The sequence below is a fragment of the Phyllobates terribilis genome, unplaced genomic scaffold, assembly GCF_046119375.1.
Source record: "Phyllobates terribilis strain yellow unplaced genomic scaffold, ASM4611937v1 Scaffold_4__5_contigs__length_816908805, whole genome shotgun sequence".
Classification (NCBI taxonomy): Eukaryota; Metazoa; Chordata; class Amphibia; order Anura; family Dendrobatidae; genus Phyllobates; species Phyllobates terribilis.
This window is the reverse complement of record NW_027362764.1, coordinates 583,159,290-583,177,231: the sequence shown is the minus strand read 5'-3', so window position 1 is coordinate 583,177,231 and position 17,942 is coordinate 583,159,290. Positions and strand designations below refer to the sequence as shown.

The window sequence follows — 17,942 nt, the reverse complement described above, 5'->3', positions numbered from 1 at the left end:
GAGGACAGGAGACTCTCCTCCACACCCAGGTACCATAAAAAAAAGAATAAAATAAAAAATAAAGATAACATTCACCTTCCGACGGCCCCCGGACTCCTTCTCTTCACTTGCTGACAGATCGCGCAGGACTGAAGGACCTGCGCTGACGTCACAGTCATGTGACGGCAGGTCTTTTCAGTACAGCGTACTGCGATCTGCCGGCAGCCAGCACAGGAGCACAGCAAGCCTGCAGCGGCCATCGGAAGGTAAGTATTGGTTTATTTTTAACCACTCTCTCGGGTCACACTATATAAATCCATGCCGTTTGCATGGATTTATATAGTGTGACCTAGTTGTCACAAGCACTTTCCAAGTGATGCTAATCGCTTGGAAAGCGCTTCTCAATCCGCATGCGGAAATGCCAGTGAATAACGCTTCATTTCCGCATGTCCCTGGCAGGAAAACGCATGTACAATCCGCATGCGTTTTTTTCTGCCAGGGAGATGCAGAAACGCTCAGGAAAAAATCCTGAGCATTTCTGCATCGTGGGCACATAGCCTTATTGTTCTCATTTTGGTACATGCGTTTTGATTGCTTTTTATATGTGGTGACCAAAAAAACCTGCAATGCTAGAGTTTTGATTTTTTTTTTCTCTCTTTTTGGTTGTAACTGTAGGAGTTAATTTCCTATTTGATAGATCGGACTTTACGAATGTGGTGATACTTATTTCTTTATTGCTAAACATACGAAAGAGGAATAATTTGAAAGGTATTACTTTATTTTTCAGTCCCCTGTGAGGGACTATGATCGCTTGTCCAATATACTGCATTACCACAGCATTAAAGTATATCGCTAAAATGACAGTCTCCTACATATAGTACCAATGTGTCAGTCATGGTAGCCGTCAACTGCCATGACAATCTATCGGCACCCTGTGGTTGCAACATAGGAGTGTGTGTGTGTAGGGGTAGAATGTAGGGATGAGACTGCTTCTCCCACATGTTAAATGCCCTCGTCAGAGACTGCCAGTCAATTAAAGGGTTAACAGCAGTGATTAAAGCTTAACCCCTGATTACTGCAGTTACATGCAATTGCCAACAGTTCCTGAGCCCAATACACAGGCACCAGATGTAGGATGTACCAGTAATTACAATGGCTTATATCCATATCCATAGACTTACCTTTCAGCACCCTGTACATAGGGCTCCACATATGCCTTCTGCTTCTGGTAAGCTTCTCCTTTGCCTTGGTTCCCTAAACAAAACAGCATTATTAACAAGACATGAAATCCATGCCCAGTATCAATGCATCACAGGGCAATATTGGGGTAAACCATCAACACTGGAGCATGAAATGATAAAAAAAAAAAAAAATTAGCATAGCACAATGAATAATTTTCTTTTACATGATGAGGATGATTGGGTGTGTGGGAGTTTTTTAACTAGGAAAGCGATGGCACCTAAATGCACTATGGAAAGAAGGCCCGGTGGAAGCAGTGTGATGCTCTGTGCAATGATCTGCCTTAGATCTGACCATTCATGAGGATGTCACTTACTGACACCACCTACCATTCCTGCAGACTTAGCACGCCTCTTCATGACAACATATATCCTGCCCATATAACCTGCCACACTATAGAGCTTGTTCACGGATGGTGTGAAGAACCTAAAGAATTCAAGGTGTTCACTTGATCTCTAAATTTCTCAGATCTCAGCCCAATTGTGCATCCGTGGGGCATGCTCCAGATCCCTGGAGGCTTCACACTGCAGCTTGCAGGACTTGAACCCATCTCGTAACTGACTGGACTTAAAGGGGTTTTCCCATGAACAAAATTTCATCTTAATCAATACATCTAGGAATAATAATAACTTCCAAAATTGGATGTGTTTAAATAAAATGTTCCTATGCTGAGATAATCGTATAAATGTGCCCCTGCTGTGTACTGTGTAATGGCTGAGTCTGACCATACAGGAACATGGTCTGATCATACCACAGCTCCTGGGCAGAGGAGGAAGGAAACGAGTATACAGAAGACATTACAGCAGATGATCACAGCTGATTCATACTTATGAGATAAAACATTTCCCTGTTTTTAAACAATATTTTACTTCAAAGAAATAATCAGCTGCAATCACCTGCTGTAATGTCTGTATACTCTTTAGCTTCCCCTCTGCCCAGGAGATGTGGTACGATAAGACCATGTCCCTGTATGGTCAGACACAGCCATTACACAGTACACAGCAGGGGCACATGTATAAGATTATCTCAGCACAGGAACATTTTATTTAAACACATCCAATTTTGGAACGTATTATTATTCCAAGATCTATAGATTAAAATTAACTTTTGTTCATGGGAAAACCCCTTTAAAGGATTTGCTGCTATCATCTTGGTGCCTGATACCACAGGATACCTTCATGCCTTAACAGATCAGTTATTTTGGTGCATGAGGGGGGACCTACACATTACTAGGCAGTTATTTTAACACTAAGGCTAATAAATGTACACATCTCACGGTTTCTGATTCAATTATAACCCTGTCCATATAAATGAGCAGCCGTGAGGGGAATCTCTGACCTCTTCCATTTATGGCCACTTTTTTGAGGAGTGTAGATCCACCAGGGTCTTCCTCAAAGTCCAATCTCTGGGAAGGGCTTGATTCTTGGGTATATGACACGTATGCATCAGATTCCGTCTTGTCAAACATTTCTGCAAAACTGTCATGGTTTTTACTTTTCTCATCTGCAAGACAAGACATTACCAAAAGCCATTAGCTCTTGTGTCAGGTATCTATCAGTGCAACACATGCAGACCGGAGTGACTTACGTGGACTGTCATCTGTGTTCTGATTCTTCAGCTTTAACAGCACACTTTCACTTACATAGGTATAATCCATATCTTCAAACTCAGGATTTACATGGCCCCCATCCTGGCCAAAGACAACATATTATACTTATTCATACTGCCTGAACACAATATATTATACTCCCATCTGGTGTGGGCGCCACTCATGCGATGTCAGCTCCTAGGGCATGCATGACATTATTATGTCACGTAAGCCCTGCAGCCAATCAACAGGCACTTAATTTTTTACTTCCTTCAGACAAAATGATGGACACCCAGAAGAAGTGACAGCTGCTGCTCCTAGCTCTGGATTTCGATTTTGTTTGAAGAAAAAGAGAGAGTAAAGCGGCTGTTGATTGGCTGCAGGGCTCACGTGACATAATAATGTCATGCGAGCCCCAGGTGCCGACATCACAGGAAAAGTGCCCACATTGGAGGGGAGTATAACTGTCATTATTTTACATGGGGGAAAATATAATGATTGAGAAGAAGTTATTCGAGTAGTGGACAACTCCTTTAATGTACATTTTTTTCTCTTACCTTGTCATCAACAATAGTGTTGTCCATTTTATACTGGGAGAGGTCTGCTCCTGGATCAATACTCCACTGCACGTTCTGTACAGAAGCTAGGTCTTAAGGAGAATACATTACTGAAATTACTGTTTCATCTTTGCAGGGAATGCAATGAGAATTCAAAACTTATCTTAAAACTAGACAGAAAGAAGTTCAATAAAGTCTATATAATGTATAACTTCAATGAGATAACCAACATCTCAGATAAGGTCATTTTGTATCACAGGCCTGGGAAATATGCCGACCCTTTCCAGCCCCCTAGAAGAAAGCATATACTATGGTCCATAGTGAATAACCATTTAAACATGTTGAAAGTCCCAAATACCTAGCCCAATAAGTGATTCTGGAACAGAATTTGTGACTCATTCTATTCCAAAATCACTCTTTGAGCTGGGTGAAAAGATCTTTGGGCCTCATGCACATTTGTAATGAATATAAGACTTATGTCACATGTGCATGAGGCCCAAATATATTTTATTATAAGTGGAAAAATGCACATCAATTACCTAATAAGAATGTATAAACCCACCCAAAAAGGGGATGTTCACTATTGGATCAACCCATTTAAAAGCCCCTAGACTGCTGTATTAAACAATGATCAGCAAGCTGTTAAAGGGAATCTGTCACCCTTTTGAGTTATTAATATGGGCATACAGGTTGTATACAGGTGAAATTAGTTATACCTGTATGCCTTTTGGATGTGGCCTTGTTAAGTAAAAATAATCTTTTATAGCTTCGACCTTCCAGGCTATGGGGCGTAGGCAGCTTGGAAGAAAAGACTGCCTCCGGTCTTCATTATACAATTTTTCTCCTCCCCTTCTCCTCAGTGTCCCTTTGACGTCATGTGCGCGGCTGAAAATCCTGCGGCTGCGCATTCTGCCTGCCATCTCTCCCCTGCTCTACCCTTCTGTGTGCACGGTCTTCAATTTTGCTGTGACAGGTGCCAGAGAGTCACTGTAACTTCCAGTCCTAGTGATCTCTGGAGAACACTAAAGATGAATTCCTCCCCACAGTGCAGAGGAGCAACAATTCTGCCCACTTTTTAGACACATGCTGTGAGCACTGGTGAGAGTTTAAAACGGCACAAATTATAGCATGCATAAGAGGAGCGTCACAACTGCAGACTTTTTTAAATGCCAGAAAATGGCTTTTTGTTTTGTGATCAGTGTAGATGCTGAATCAATCCTGTGACTGCATTTACAGCTAAATTTGAGCATAAGCAGAGAACAGGCATTGTGACTGGAAGAAGCCTTCTTTTCTACTTGTTCTATTTTATTGTTTGCCCAGTTTACAAGTAAGATAGACAATTCAGTCACATCTTCACAGGAGCCATCATGCAGAAGCATCTTGTAGAAACAAAGGAGCCTTTTTTTCAACCATATCAAACACATACTCAGCACAACCCGATACCTGTCAGACGTGGATCCGTCATGGAACATTACACATCTATATTTTCCCATGCACCACTTCCCATATCTTCTTACAGACAGTCATTGCTATTCATTTTTTTTTTTACATGAAAGTTATAAAGATGGCCATGTTAAAAAGGCTGTCCCTCAAAAACATTTTATCATATCTGCAAGAAAGGTAATAAATGTGTGATCCTTCAGACCCCTCACCAATCACTAAAATGAGGGTCCCTTGTCCTCAAATTGAATGGAGGGGTAGTTATGGGCAGCAAGGTGGCTCAGTGGTTAGCGCTGGGGTCCTGGGTTCAAACCCCACCAAGGACAACATTTGCAAGGAGTTTGTATGTTCTCCCCGTGTTTGCGTGGGTTTCCTACGGGTTCTCCGGTTTCTTCCCAAACTCCAAAGACATACGGATAGGGAATGTAGATTGTGAGCCCCAATGAGGACAGCGCCGATAATGTCTGTAAATTGTCTGAATTGTAAAGCGATGTGGAATATGTTGGCGCTATATAAATAAAAAGATTATTATTATCTTATAGGTGCAAACTACCACTGTATTAAATGAGAGTGGGACTAAAGAAGAATGCTGAACGCTGCACCTGTCCATTAAATGGAGTAATAATGCACGAGTGACTATTCAAACAAGGGGCACGGACCCTCACTTTCATGACTGGTCGCAGGTTCAAGTGATCATACATCACAGTGGTTTTTCAGGGGCCAACCACTGTAACAGCGCCCTTACAGAGAGCTGGGTCACGTCACATTACAATACAACATGTAGTAAGGCATTAGTATATTACAACTATAATATATTGTGAAGGGACATTTCAATTCCTGGAAGCAATGAATTAGCACATCAATGAGCTAGACCAGTGGATACAACATACATACACTGATTCATGGTGGCAAACTAATCAAGAGGGACTAATCATTTGTGTGGATTTAGCTCATGTAGATTGATTACATACTGTACAATCCTACCTCCATATTGGGACAGTATGGGTTTTCAGCCTCAATATGTAAACAAGAATGTTGCTATACACCACAACAAACAGGGACCTTGAAAATCGGGAGAATTTAAACATTACTTTAGAATTAGTGGTGGGTTTGACCTCTGAGGACGGCCATGCATTCTCAGAATGATGAGGCCGCAGTGCTCATTTAGTTTGCAGATGCTGCGCATCATCTGCAGTTTGGCTCCATGCACAGCCAGGAAACTAGGAGCAGGCCCGTGCAGGGAAAACAGCGCTAAAGCACCACTGTGGTCCCTTCATTAAAATGATACTCCAGAACTTTGTAAGATGGGAAGAACCATTCCTGATCCCTCAGCTTTAGTATGAGCTGACAAACGTCATGTTAATATTTTCGTCAACCCCTGAACGATGCAGCCAATTTTTTTTTTTTTTTCCTCCTTCTTCTAAAAGCTATCATTTTTTTATCTTTCTTTCGACTTAGCTATATGGAGGATTTTTTGCAGGACGAGCTGTAGTTTGGAATGACATTCATTTTACCATATAATGTACTAAAAAAATTGTAAAAATTTCAAAATGAGGTGAAATGGTGAAAAAAACACTATTGTGCCATTGTTTTTTGGGTCTCATTTTCACAGCGTTCACTGTGTGCTAACAGTGATCTGGCAATATGATTCTTCAGGGCAGCATTATTATAACGATACCAAACTCGCATAGTTGTTTTTATTATTTTAAAAGTACTACAAATCTTGTGTACTCTCGTTTGTGTCGCCATTTTCTGAGATTCAGAACTTTATATTTTGTTAATGGAGCTGTGCAAGCTGTTCTTTGCACAGCTGTAATTTTTATTGGTACCATTTAGGATACATACAACGTTTTTTTGGGTAATGGACTGGGTCTGAAAAATGGCAATTCTGGCATTTTTTTTTCTTTATGGCGTTTATCTTATTGGTTAAATAATTTTATATTTTGATCAATTGGACTTATGAACGTGGCGATACCAAATATGCTTATTTTTTAAACTTCTTTATATTTGTATTGGGAAAAGGAGAGTGATTTCAATTTATTCTTCTTTTTTTAAGTTTTAAAAACTCTTTTACTTTTCACTCCCCCTAGGGAATGTGAACCTGTAATCGCTTGATCACTTTTACAATAAATTGCAATACTTCAGTAAAAATCATGGACTTCTATGAAGCCCAGCCTGAGGCTGAGTGTCACGCCAGGTGTGAGTGCAACAGAGGGGAAAGGGAGCTCAGACACTAGGGAAAGGGGGAAGAGATGACCTCCTAATCTGGACTAGCGTCACCCTGTCTTCCCCTAACATCCCTATACAGCCTCCGTAGCTGTCGCCGATCACGTTCCTCGCCCTACTATCCCTGGCGTAAGGCTAAAGCTGGGGGTGGAAGGAGATGAGCACTAGTCAACCTCCACTAGCACTCTAAAAGACAAAAGGGAAAGACAACACAGGGAAATAATAACTTAGCTTTAGAAGAACTCCAACAGGGCACACGGCCTCAAAACTCCAAAGAGTACGTGATGCTGCTTCAGCCAAGTTCCAAGCAGAAATGAGTATAACCGGCGATGCCCACCTAGACACACCAGGTATATATACACCCAGACTAAAAGGGAGGTAGTCGCTGGGTCCTAAACACAGCCTCCTATCTAGGCAGCTGTCTGCATTGTCAAACGTGGAGACCTCCTGCAAACAACTGCAGGACGACTGTCTGTCACCTCTGACACACCCGTGACACTGAGCTTCACTGGAGAACCAAGATGTGGAAAAAGGGTATCCCCAGAATTGAGTTAGAAAAATTACAATATCCAAAGAACTGGGGGGGATTAGCCTTGCCACATACCTGGGGATATTATTTGGCCTCTCAATTTCAACATTTTAGAACGTGGGCGTTAGAAAAGACCTGGGGCCCAAGTGTTGAGACTTTTAGGGGGTGGAGATAACCTTTTAGAGCTATTGGAAGCACATAAATTCAAAGCCAAATCAGGACGTTACCCCTCCTTACTTCTGAAACATAAAATTTGGTGGTCCTACAAGAAATGGCTGGATGTGCAGAAGTGCTCCAAGTACACATCTATTTGGAATAACCCTTGCTTGACTGAGCTTCTCCACTGCAAAGGATTTGGGGACTGGAAAAGACATGCTTTGAAATATGTGTATAAATTATTTTAGGAAGGTCAATTCTGCACATTTGAAGATTTGAAACAGGATTTCAACCTGTGTAATACTGATTTCTACAAATTTTTACAACTACAACATGCAGTTAGGGCTGAGGAGGGTATCACTGACCTCTCCATCTCATATAATGGAATACTGGATCATGTACTTCTAGCTAAAGTCACTAAAGGTCTTATAACTTCACTCTATAAACCTTTGTTAATGAAAATTTTGGGAGATCCCATGGAACTGGTTAAATCTAGATGGCAGAGGGATGTGGATCATATTTTTTTTGGAAGAGTGGGTGGATGCCTTGGAGTCGCTGGGGAAGGTTAATGTGGCACAAAAGATCATAATTATGTTTTCGACATAGATATTAAAGAATCCCAAAGGTATTTCGCAGGGTGGGTCTTAGATCAGATGATTGCTGCCCCAAGTATAGGGAAGAGGGAATCAGATTTGGTTCATACGATTTGGTCATGTTTGCGATTGACTGGATTAAGGGGCAATGTTGGCAATTTATTTGGAGAGTTCTATAATAGTCAAATTCCCTTAAATTCCAAACGAGTGTACTGGGTTATGCAGGAGACCACAAAATTTACCACCCCACAACAGTTAGCAATAGCAAATATTTTCTACCAAACAAGGAGCACCAAGATAGTAGCAACAGGGACCTTCAGCTGGCCACAGCTGTCAAGGCAATCCACCGGCATTGAGCAAATGCAATGCAAAGTGCCAATATGCACACAAACAAAAGCTCCAACAAGATCGAGTTATTTAAAAGCAGTTGTCATGTGATTGACCACAACATTTCAGTGATTACACAGCAGTGATAGGAGGTAGCTCTGACCACTGCTGTTAGGGGAAAGTGCTGGCCAACACGGCCAACATCTGCCTTGTGTTGAGCTCCCCATGAAGTACTATTATGTCCTCAGGAGGGAAGGTGGTAATGTGTAAAGCCTATGGAATGACACATAACATCAGTGAAAACAATATATTACTTTCTGAAAACCTTCTATTAGCACAGCATGCATGTCTTACTGAAGATACGATAACAAGACTGAGGACTAGACCCAAGCATTATATACCTTTCTCTGTGTCTCTGGATTGCAGAATGTGAGGATTTGGCTGAAGTACAGATGCTTGCTTGCTACCTCTGTGCACTGATCTACCAGACCTTTTTGGCACGTGGAATCCAGTTTCCTGAAAAGGATTGTTAACCATATAATTAATCAAGAATCAAATAAACAGTCATTATACATCACCATATTATATTATATTAAACACTGCTCAAAAAAAATAAAGGGAACACTTAAACAGAATATAACTCCAAGTAAATCAAACTTCTGTGAAATCAAACTGTCCACTTAGGAAGCAACACTGATTGACAATCAATTTCACATGCTGTTGTGCAAATGGAATAGACAATAGATGGAAATTATTGGCAATTATCAAGACACCCTCAATAAAGGAGTGGTTCTGCATGTGGGGACACACATCTCAGTACCAATGCTTTTTGGCTGATGTTTTGGTCACTTTTGAATGTTGGTTGTGCTTTCACACTCGTGGTAGCATGAGACGGACTCTACAACCCACAGAAGTTGCTCAGGTAACGCAGCTCATCCAGGATGGCACATCAATGCGAGCTGTGGCAAGAAGGTTTGCTGTGTCTGTCAGCACAGTGTCCAGAGGCTGGAGGCGCTACCAGGAGACAGGCCAGTACACCAGGAGACGTGCAGGGGGCCGTAGGAGGGCAACAACTCAGCAGCAGGACCGCTACATCCGCCTTTGTGCAAGGCGGAGCAGGAGGAGCACTGCCAGAGCCCTGCAAAATGACCTCCAGCAGGCCACAAATGTGCACGTGTCTGCACAAACGGTTAGAAACCGACTCCATGAGGGTGGTATGAGGGCCCGACGTCCACAGATGGGGGTTTGTGCTCACAGCTCAACACCGTGCAGGACACTTGGCATTTGCCACAGAACACCAGGATTGGCAAAGTCGCCACTGGCGCCCTGTGCTCTTCACAGATGAAAGCAAAGTGACTAAGTCTGGAAACGCCGTGGAGAGCGATCTGATGCCTGCAACATCCTTCAGCATGACCGGTTTGGCAGTGGGTCAGTAATGGTGTGGGGTGGCATTTCTTTGGAGGGCTGCACAGCGCTCCATGTGCTCGCCAGAGGTAGCCTGACTGTCATTAGGTACAGAGATGAGATCCTCAGATCCCTGGTGAGACCATATGCTGGTGCGGTTGGCCCTGGGTTCCTCCTAATGCAGGACAATGCCAGACCTCATGTGGCTGGAGTGTGTCATCAGTTCCTGCAAGATGAAGGCATTGAAGCTATGGACTTGACCGCCCGTTCCCCAGACCTGAATCCAATTGAGGACATCTGGGACATCATGTCTCGCTCCATCCACCAACGTCTCATTGCACCAGACTGTCCAGGAGTTGGCGGATGCTTTAGTCCAGGTCTGGGAGGAGATCCCACAGGAGACCATCCGCAACCTCATCAAGAACATGCCCAGGCGTTGTAGGGAGGTCATACAGGCACGTGGAGGCCACACACGATACTGAGCCTCATTTTGACTTGTTTTAAAGGACATTAAATCAAAGTTGGATCAGCCTGTGGTGTGTTTTTTCCACTTTAATTTTGGGGCTGACTCCATATCCAGGCTCCATTGGTTAATAAATTTGATTTCCATTGATGATTTTTGTGTGATTTTGTTGTCAGCACATTCAACTTTGTACAGAACAAAGTATTCAATGAGAATATTTCATTCATTCAGATCTAGGATGTGTTATTTGAGTGTTCCCTTTATTTTTTTGAGCAGTGTATTTAAATTGCAGGCCTCATTCAGATGTCTGTGAATCACGTATGTGTTCAATCAGATAGGATAGGATAGGATAGAACACGCCCCCATTAAAGTCTATGGAACTGTTCACATTTCCATGTTTCTTGCAGACCGGGTGCCCATAACAAACCCTGGAAACATGTCCATTTTTGATCAGATTTGCAAAACAAAATTTTCCATGCAAATCTAATGGGTCCATGAAAATCATGGACAGCACATATTGCCATCAGTTTGCAGTTCGTGACTAAACCTTTAAGGACCAGGGAATTTTTCATTTTTGCACTTCCTTGCCTTCTCTCAAAAGCCATAAGTTTTTTATTTTTCCATCCACAGACGTTTGAGGGCTTGTTTTTTGTGGAACGAGTGGTATTTTTGAATTGCATCATTCATTTTACTATATAATGTACTGAAAGACAGGAAAAAAAAATTCCAAATATGATGAAATAAATGCAATTCCATAAAAATGACCTGGAAACACGATTGTCCAGCTCAGTCTGATTATGGCGATACCAAACGAGCATTTATTTTTTTCTATTTAAGTGATGAATTTTTTTTTTAAATATTGAAAAAAAAAAAAAGAAAAGTTTTTTTTGCTTTGTTTCACTATTTTCCGACACCTTCTGTTGATGGAGCTCAGTGAAGGTCTGTTTTTTGCGTGGTGAACTGTGTTTATGGATGTCAATTTTGAGTACATGCGATGCTTTGATTGCTTTTCTTAGGGAGGTGAGGTGACCAAAAAAAAATGCAATTTTTGTTTTCTTTACGGCGAAAAGAAAAATCGTAAAGACAAAATAGTGTTACAGTAATTCTATATTTCAAATCTCTTTCCCGGAGCATTCATTGGGGGACACAGGAAACCATGGGTGTATGCTGCTGCCACTAGAAGGCTGACACTATACAACAAAAAGTTACCTCTTCCCCAGCAGTATACACTCACCAACTGGCATGGAGTTAATCAGTTAGTGAAAAAACAGAGGAGAAGCAACACAAAGGCAATAACATAGCTTAAAATAACATAGCAGAACCAACAAACGAGTACTTTTTTTCTGGCAGAAACACGTGCCCGTGCGTTGTCGAACAGCATTCTTAGGAAAACTATGCATTGGGCTGGGATCAAACGTCAAACTGTTGATGATCCTGCGGAGACTAAAGAGGGTGTCCAGAGTGATGGAGCCTTGATCAGAATGTCATCCAAATAAGGTATGATGAGAATGCCTCAGCTTCGAAGAATGGCCATGAGAGTAGCCATTATTTTTGTGAAAACCCTCGGTGCGTGGCTAGGCCAAATGGCAACACTGTGAACTGAAAGGGAGATTCCTGGACTGTGAAGAGGAGGAACCTCTGGTGAGGTGGGAAAATGGGCATGTGCAGATGGGCATCTTGAATGTCCACTGAGCATAGGAACTCCTAGGGCTCCATGGAGGCCATCACCGACTGAAGGGACTCCATCCTGAAGAGAAGCGGACAAACTGGTCTGTTCAATTACTTGAGGTCTAGGATGGGGCGAAAGGGCAATCCTTCTTTGGGTTTGGGTCCTGTAAGGCAGCACTAGTCATCATAATGGGGAATACTCGCTGCACCGGGTCAATTAATGCACACCAGCAATGTCTTTCCAGTATTTCACAATGCTGCAGTTTATTGCACTTCATAAACCAGAGTTCACACATATAATGTCCACAAGCCCAAGTGGCAGACCGGCCCACTTGGCCCAGGTTACAGCCTTCAGCAAGGTAATACTTTAGCAATGTCCATACAAGTGTCCATATAACAAAGTGTATTACCTTTGCCGGGTTTAGTTGCTGCAGCAGTCCTTTTAATCCGCCACCACTGTGGCTTTGCGGCTTCCCAGGTGGGGGTCTCTAGCCGTCGTCCCTCGAAGGCTACTGGTATGTCTTCACTCACATCCAGCCTGCGCCTTTCAGGACTCTTCCGCAAGCCTCTGCCTTCCAAGGCCACTAGCATCCACTCACAGGATCCAGTCTCGGCCTTTCAGGCTGCCAGGCTTCACACGAACGGTGTCCCACACACAGGGGGAACAGGCCTCATGCCTCTCTCACCGAACACACCTGTCTCCCATCAAGCAGGGTTTATATATGCATCCCGTGCACACACACTGACAGGACCTTGCTGATGTCACAGTCATGTGATCAGACAGACATTCTGTGCACGCAGGACCTGTGCTATGTCACAGTCATGTGACCAGTCACCTGAGGGGGAAGGTACATGGTCGGGTAAAACACATCCTGGACCATTACCGTAATGCCAGCAAGTCGCTTCATTACATATCCCCCCCCTCTGTTCAAACTTGTGGGGTTGAACACATAATATACGCAATGACATTATAACCCCCAGTTCACATAGAGACCATGTACTTTACAATTGTGCTACTCAGCCCCTGGAACATTAGTCAACGACATTAGCCCATTCCTTAGGGACCTACCATTTGTCACTGTCACTGACTTCGTCAGGTCACCTTTCCCGGTCGTAACCTTGTCAGAGCTCCCCCGCTCCCAGCGGTCAGTCATACAGCGGTGTGACTCACATGCCCTGGTATCTAAGGTCCGGTTCGACTCCGTAATGTCCAGTCCTCTATTGGGTCGTTTGTATGGGCTGCTCAAACCTGAGTTACTGGAGGTGTCACTACCTCTAAACCCACGCCCACTACTCTCAGGACATCTTGAAAGGTCCCTAACTCCAGCTATAGCTGTGCTGTTATTTAGGGGGCCCTTTCTCTGTCTGGTCTCAATTTCTAGACGGCTGCCATCTTCTGCTACTCAGATGATGCTGTCTATCCACTCGCAGTCTAGCGAGATTCAACTGTTCTACCTCTTGCAGGTAGGTCACTCGGTACTCCAACAGCATGCGCATATATCCCAGGCTTTCTTCTGTTCCTACAGCGGAGAATGATACCATGCCGTCTTCGTCTGGTATCCAGTCCTGACGATCACGTGGACTGCTTACTTTCACCACACCAGACTTCTTGACCATCATCTGCATGGCTCGACCATTTCTCCCAACGAGCTTCCTCACCAGAACATGAGGCACCCGGATGACCTCTTCGCGCAGACTGTGAGCTTTTCTCCTAAGCTCCAGTTGCCTAACGGCTTGTTCCGTCTTCAACCGGAGAAACCGCTTCGTGCAAATACATCACCAGTGCATGTCACTAAGGATAGCCACCCTCTTCACTGTGACTTCGGTCGTGGACAGGACCACCAGCTGTTTAGCTTCTGAGGTCAAGTACACCTTACAGGCTCCCACGGCCTTCTTAAACTCCTCACGTACGGACTCACTGGTGCATTCTTCCATCAAATCCTCGGGTACATCTACGAGACACTTGTACCGAGACGTTTCGGTCTCACCAGTGGTTTCCAGACGATCAACCAGCTCAGGTTTCAGGGACAACTGACCTCCAGCTTCTTCACCCTGTAAGCTTCCCCTGAGCTGACTCACAGCTACAATTTCACAAATTTTTGTCTTGACCACTTCCATCTCATATTTATCTGTGGTTAACACTCTCTTAGCTCTCCTCAGGTCCACCCTCTCATGGTATAAGGGAGTGAGTGCAACGTGTTCGCCCTTTGTCAGGCAACTTTTGAGCCTGGAAACTTCTTCCTCTAGCTCCGCCACTCGCCTCTCAGCGGCCCATCTCTGAAGCTCTTCCTGCTTCCAATGGGTTTGTAGCGACTCCTTGATCTCGGCTCACTCGAGGAGGTATCTGCTTTATACCTCCCATCTCCAGTGACCAACTCCTGGCCCTGGTCTGTGGCTTCTCCAAATAGACTCCATCGCCTTTTTCCGCTCAGCTTCCATCTTGCTGACTGTTTCCTTAAGGCACGTCACCGCCCTCTGGAGAGTATCACAGAACATCTGTAGCTCCTTCACCTGAGCTTCCAGACCTAGGGTCTTCCTGCAGAGATCACCATTTTCATCACGGGTGTCCTGCAGGGTGGTCTCAACCACTTGGTGCACATGCTCTGCACCCGCCTTATCCTCCTCTAGTTTTACTTTAACCTTGAGGAGATCCTCATAATCTCTCCTACGTTGTTGCAGTTCCTTACCGAACTTTTGATCGCACTCCTTCTTGGAGTCACACAGTTTCTGGTGGAACTGTTCGCGCAGTCGTTCTAGGTTTTGTTCACGCCCAGCAACTTCATCCTGCAGCGCCTCTTTGAGGGTAGACAGCTCTAACTGTACCAGGGAGAAGCGATCTTTCACCTCGCATAACTCATCTTCACACACCGCTTTGTCAATCTGTAATTGAAAAACCTCCTCCTTGATTTTGCGGCGGTCCTCCTTAATTCCGTAGAACATTTCCTTCCACTGGTTAATTTCCGCGTGGCTTTGCTCCACGTCTCGTTGCCAGTTCCTCATAAGCTGGTGTATTTTCTGCTGTTCAGACTCCAGGTTCAACTGGTCTGAGGACACGTTCCCCAGGTTTCCACATAATTGCTGCACGTCACTCTGACCCTGCTGGCTGATAGGCTCCAGCTCTTGGTCACGACTGGCCGCCTCCTCTTTCAGGGCTGTCAGATCCTTCTGACTCTGTACCGTACTGGAGGTTGCTACTGGCAACGTCACCTCCTCTTCTGCCTCGGAAGGAGGATCCACCCTTGAAATAAAGGCACACAGTACTACATTTTCCTTATTTTCGCTTTCAGCCAAGTCTACAGAAGCAACCTTTTTGTGGCTCTTGCGCCGCCTACGGGATGGGGACTTTCTCACCTCGTCTAGCCCCTTCTGACTGACCTCTCCTCCTACTTTCGTAGTGTCACCGTCAGCTACGGGGTCTGTGTCACTCCCCATGGTGTTGTGGACTAACAGGTCACCTCCCACTTTGCCGTCACCCCCTTCTACTGGAGCTACCCCGTTATCAATGGTCACATTGTCATTTTTAGGAGGTACCAACCCACCACCAGTAATAATTTTTTTTGATTTTCTATCCTCCATGCTTTTTTGAACAACCGCCCCTTTTTTAGACTCCGTCCCCTTTTTAACAACCACACCGGCAGGGGAATTTTTACAAGAAAAATCAATAATAGTCTTAGGACTCAGTTCACAACAGCTCTTACCACCTCCCCGGGCACTCTGGGACAACACTGGCGCCCCCGGAGAGTTCATAGAATGGTCCACTGCCGCCATTCCATATGGTGCCCACAGCTCCTGTGGTTCCTGCACCATGTCCAGTTTCATGACCAGTAGACGTTTCTCAAATTCCTGCTGCGGTTTTAACAGGCACTTTAATCGCTCAATAGCTTCAGACTCAGTTGCTGCTCCCTTCACAGCCATATTTATCTGCTCCTGCATTTCCTCAGGACACTATTCACACACTGCTCTCCCCGGAAAAATTTTCATGGCCCCGCCGAGCCACAGCAAAAACGGATTTGAGAGAGACGACAATCTTCGCAACCCCGCCGAGTTGCAGCAAACAACCGGATTTGAGTGCGACGACAATCTTCGCAACCCCGCCGAGTTGCAGCCAGATGCTTTAATCCACACGTCGTCCTGTGCCGTTGCCCCTAGCAACCGGGCTGCAGTTGCCCCTAGCAACCGGGTTGTCGTTGCCGCTAACAGCCGGGCTGCAGTTGCCCGCATTCTCGAACCATATGTAAGGCAGCACTAGTCATCATAATGGGGGATACTCGCTGCACCGGGTCAATTAATGCACACCAGCAATGTCTTTCCAGTATTTCACAATGCTGCAGTTTATTGCACTTCATAAACCACAGTTCACACATATAATGTCCACGAGCCCAAGTGGCAGACCGGTTCCACTTGGCCCAGGTTACAGCCTTCAGCAAGGTAATACTTTAGCAATGTCCATACAAAAAAGTGTATTACCTTTGCCGGGTTTAGTTGCTGCTGCAGTCCTTTTAATCCGCCACCACTGTGGCTTTGCGGCTTCCCAGGTGGGGGTCTCTAGCCGTCGTCCCTCAAAGGCTACTGGTATGTCTTCACTCACATCCAGCCTGCGCCTTTCAGGACTCTTCCGCAAGCCTCTGCCTTCCAAGGCCACTAGCATCCACTCACAGGATCCAGTCTCGGCCTTTCAGGCTGCAAGGCTTCACTCAGCCTCACTAGGCCTCACACGAACGGTGTCCCACACACATGGGGAACAGGCCTCATGCCTCTCTCACCGAACACACCTGTCTCCCATCAAGCAGGGTTTATATATGCATCCCGTGCACGCACGCGCACACACACACACTGACAGGACCTTGCTGATGTCACAGTCATGTGATCAGACAGACATTCTGTGCGCGCAGGACCTGTGCTATGTCACAGTCATGTGACCAGTCACCTGAGGGGGAAGGTACATGGTCAGGTAAAACACATCCTGGACCATTACCGTAATGCCAGCAAGTCGCTGCATTACAGACCTTAAACAGGTTTGAATTAAAACCCGAAAAGCTTTCCTGTGGGGTAACTGGAATGATGACGCCTGCCTTGTAGAGCAAATCAATAGGCTTGAAGAAGCAGAGAATGAAAGGAAGGAACTCAAAAAACGAAAGTGTGGGAGGGTGGAAAATTCTATTTTGTAGCCGTAGGACATGACATCCCGAACCCAAGCTATGTAGACTACTGAGAGCTACTCATCCCGGAACCGAAGAAGATGGCCGCCCACCCCGAAAGGCTTCCAAGGTGGGGACGCCCCTTCATGCCAAAGAGAACCTGTTGGATCTAGGCCTGTAAGATGGCGCTGGTAGGTTCATGGATGCCTGGAAGGGGCTGGCCTGAAGGAGGATCTCCTCTTTTCCTGGCGGACTGGAGATTTGTTCTGGCACTTGCTGTTCTGGACTGAGAATTTCCAAAAGGAGGGAAACTGGATTGTGCGACTCTTGGGAGACAGACGTTTGGCCCTCTGTTGCAGAATTGAAGTACTTTTTTCCCCCTGGCGTCTGAAATGATTTAGTCTCACTCTTCTCTGAAAAGTCGAGAACCCTGGAAAGGGAGACTGGTGACAGACTTCATGGATGCAGTGTCTGCGTTCCATGCTTTCAGCCATAAAACCCTGCGGATAGTGACGACGTTGCTGAACAGGGAGCAACAGGGAGAAGCCGACAGAAAGTACTTCCCTAGGTGTCCAATCTGATCCGTTAATTCGATAGTGGGAGTACCTGACAAAATACCTTGGAGAAGGAGCTTT

At 44.9% G+C, this 17,942-nt stretch overlaps 1 protein-coding gene across 2 annotated transcripts in view; it reads right to left on the bottom strand.

Moving 5' to 3' along the window:
- The window catches only part of RBBP8 (RB binding protein 8, endonuclease), a 100,207-nt gene that overhangs the window by 27,448 nt on the left and 54,817 nt on the right, over positions 1 to 17,942 (bottom strand). For both annotated transcript variants that reach the window (XM_073679155.1, XM_073679156.1), the window contains exons 12-16: positions 9,036 to 9,150; positions 3,364 to 3,455; positions 2,806 to 2,908; positions 2,557 to 2,721; positions 1,161 to 1,233 (exon numbers count right to left, since the gene is read on the bottom strand). In XM_073679155.1, coding sequence (XP_073535256.1) covers positions 1,161 to 1,233; positions 2,557 to 2,721; positions 2,806 to 2,908; positions 3,364 to 3,455; positions 9,036 to 9,150 — 548 coding nt within the window. The remainder of the gene's footprint in view (positions 1 to 1,160; positions 1,234 to 2,556; positions 2,722 to 2,805; positions 2,909 to 3,363; positions 3,456 to 9,035; positions 9,151 to 17,942) is intronic.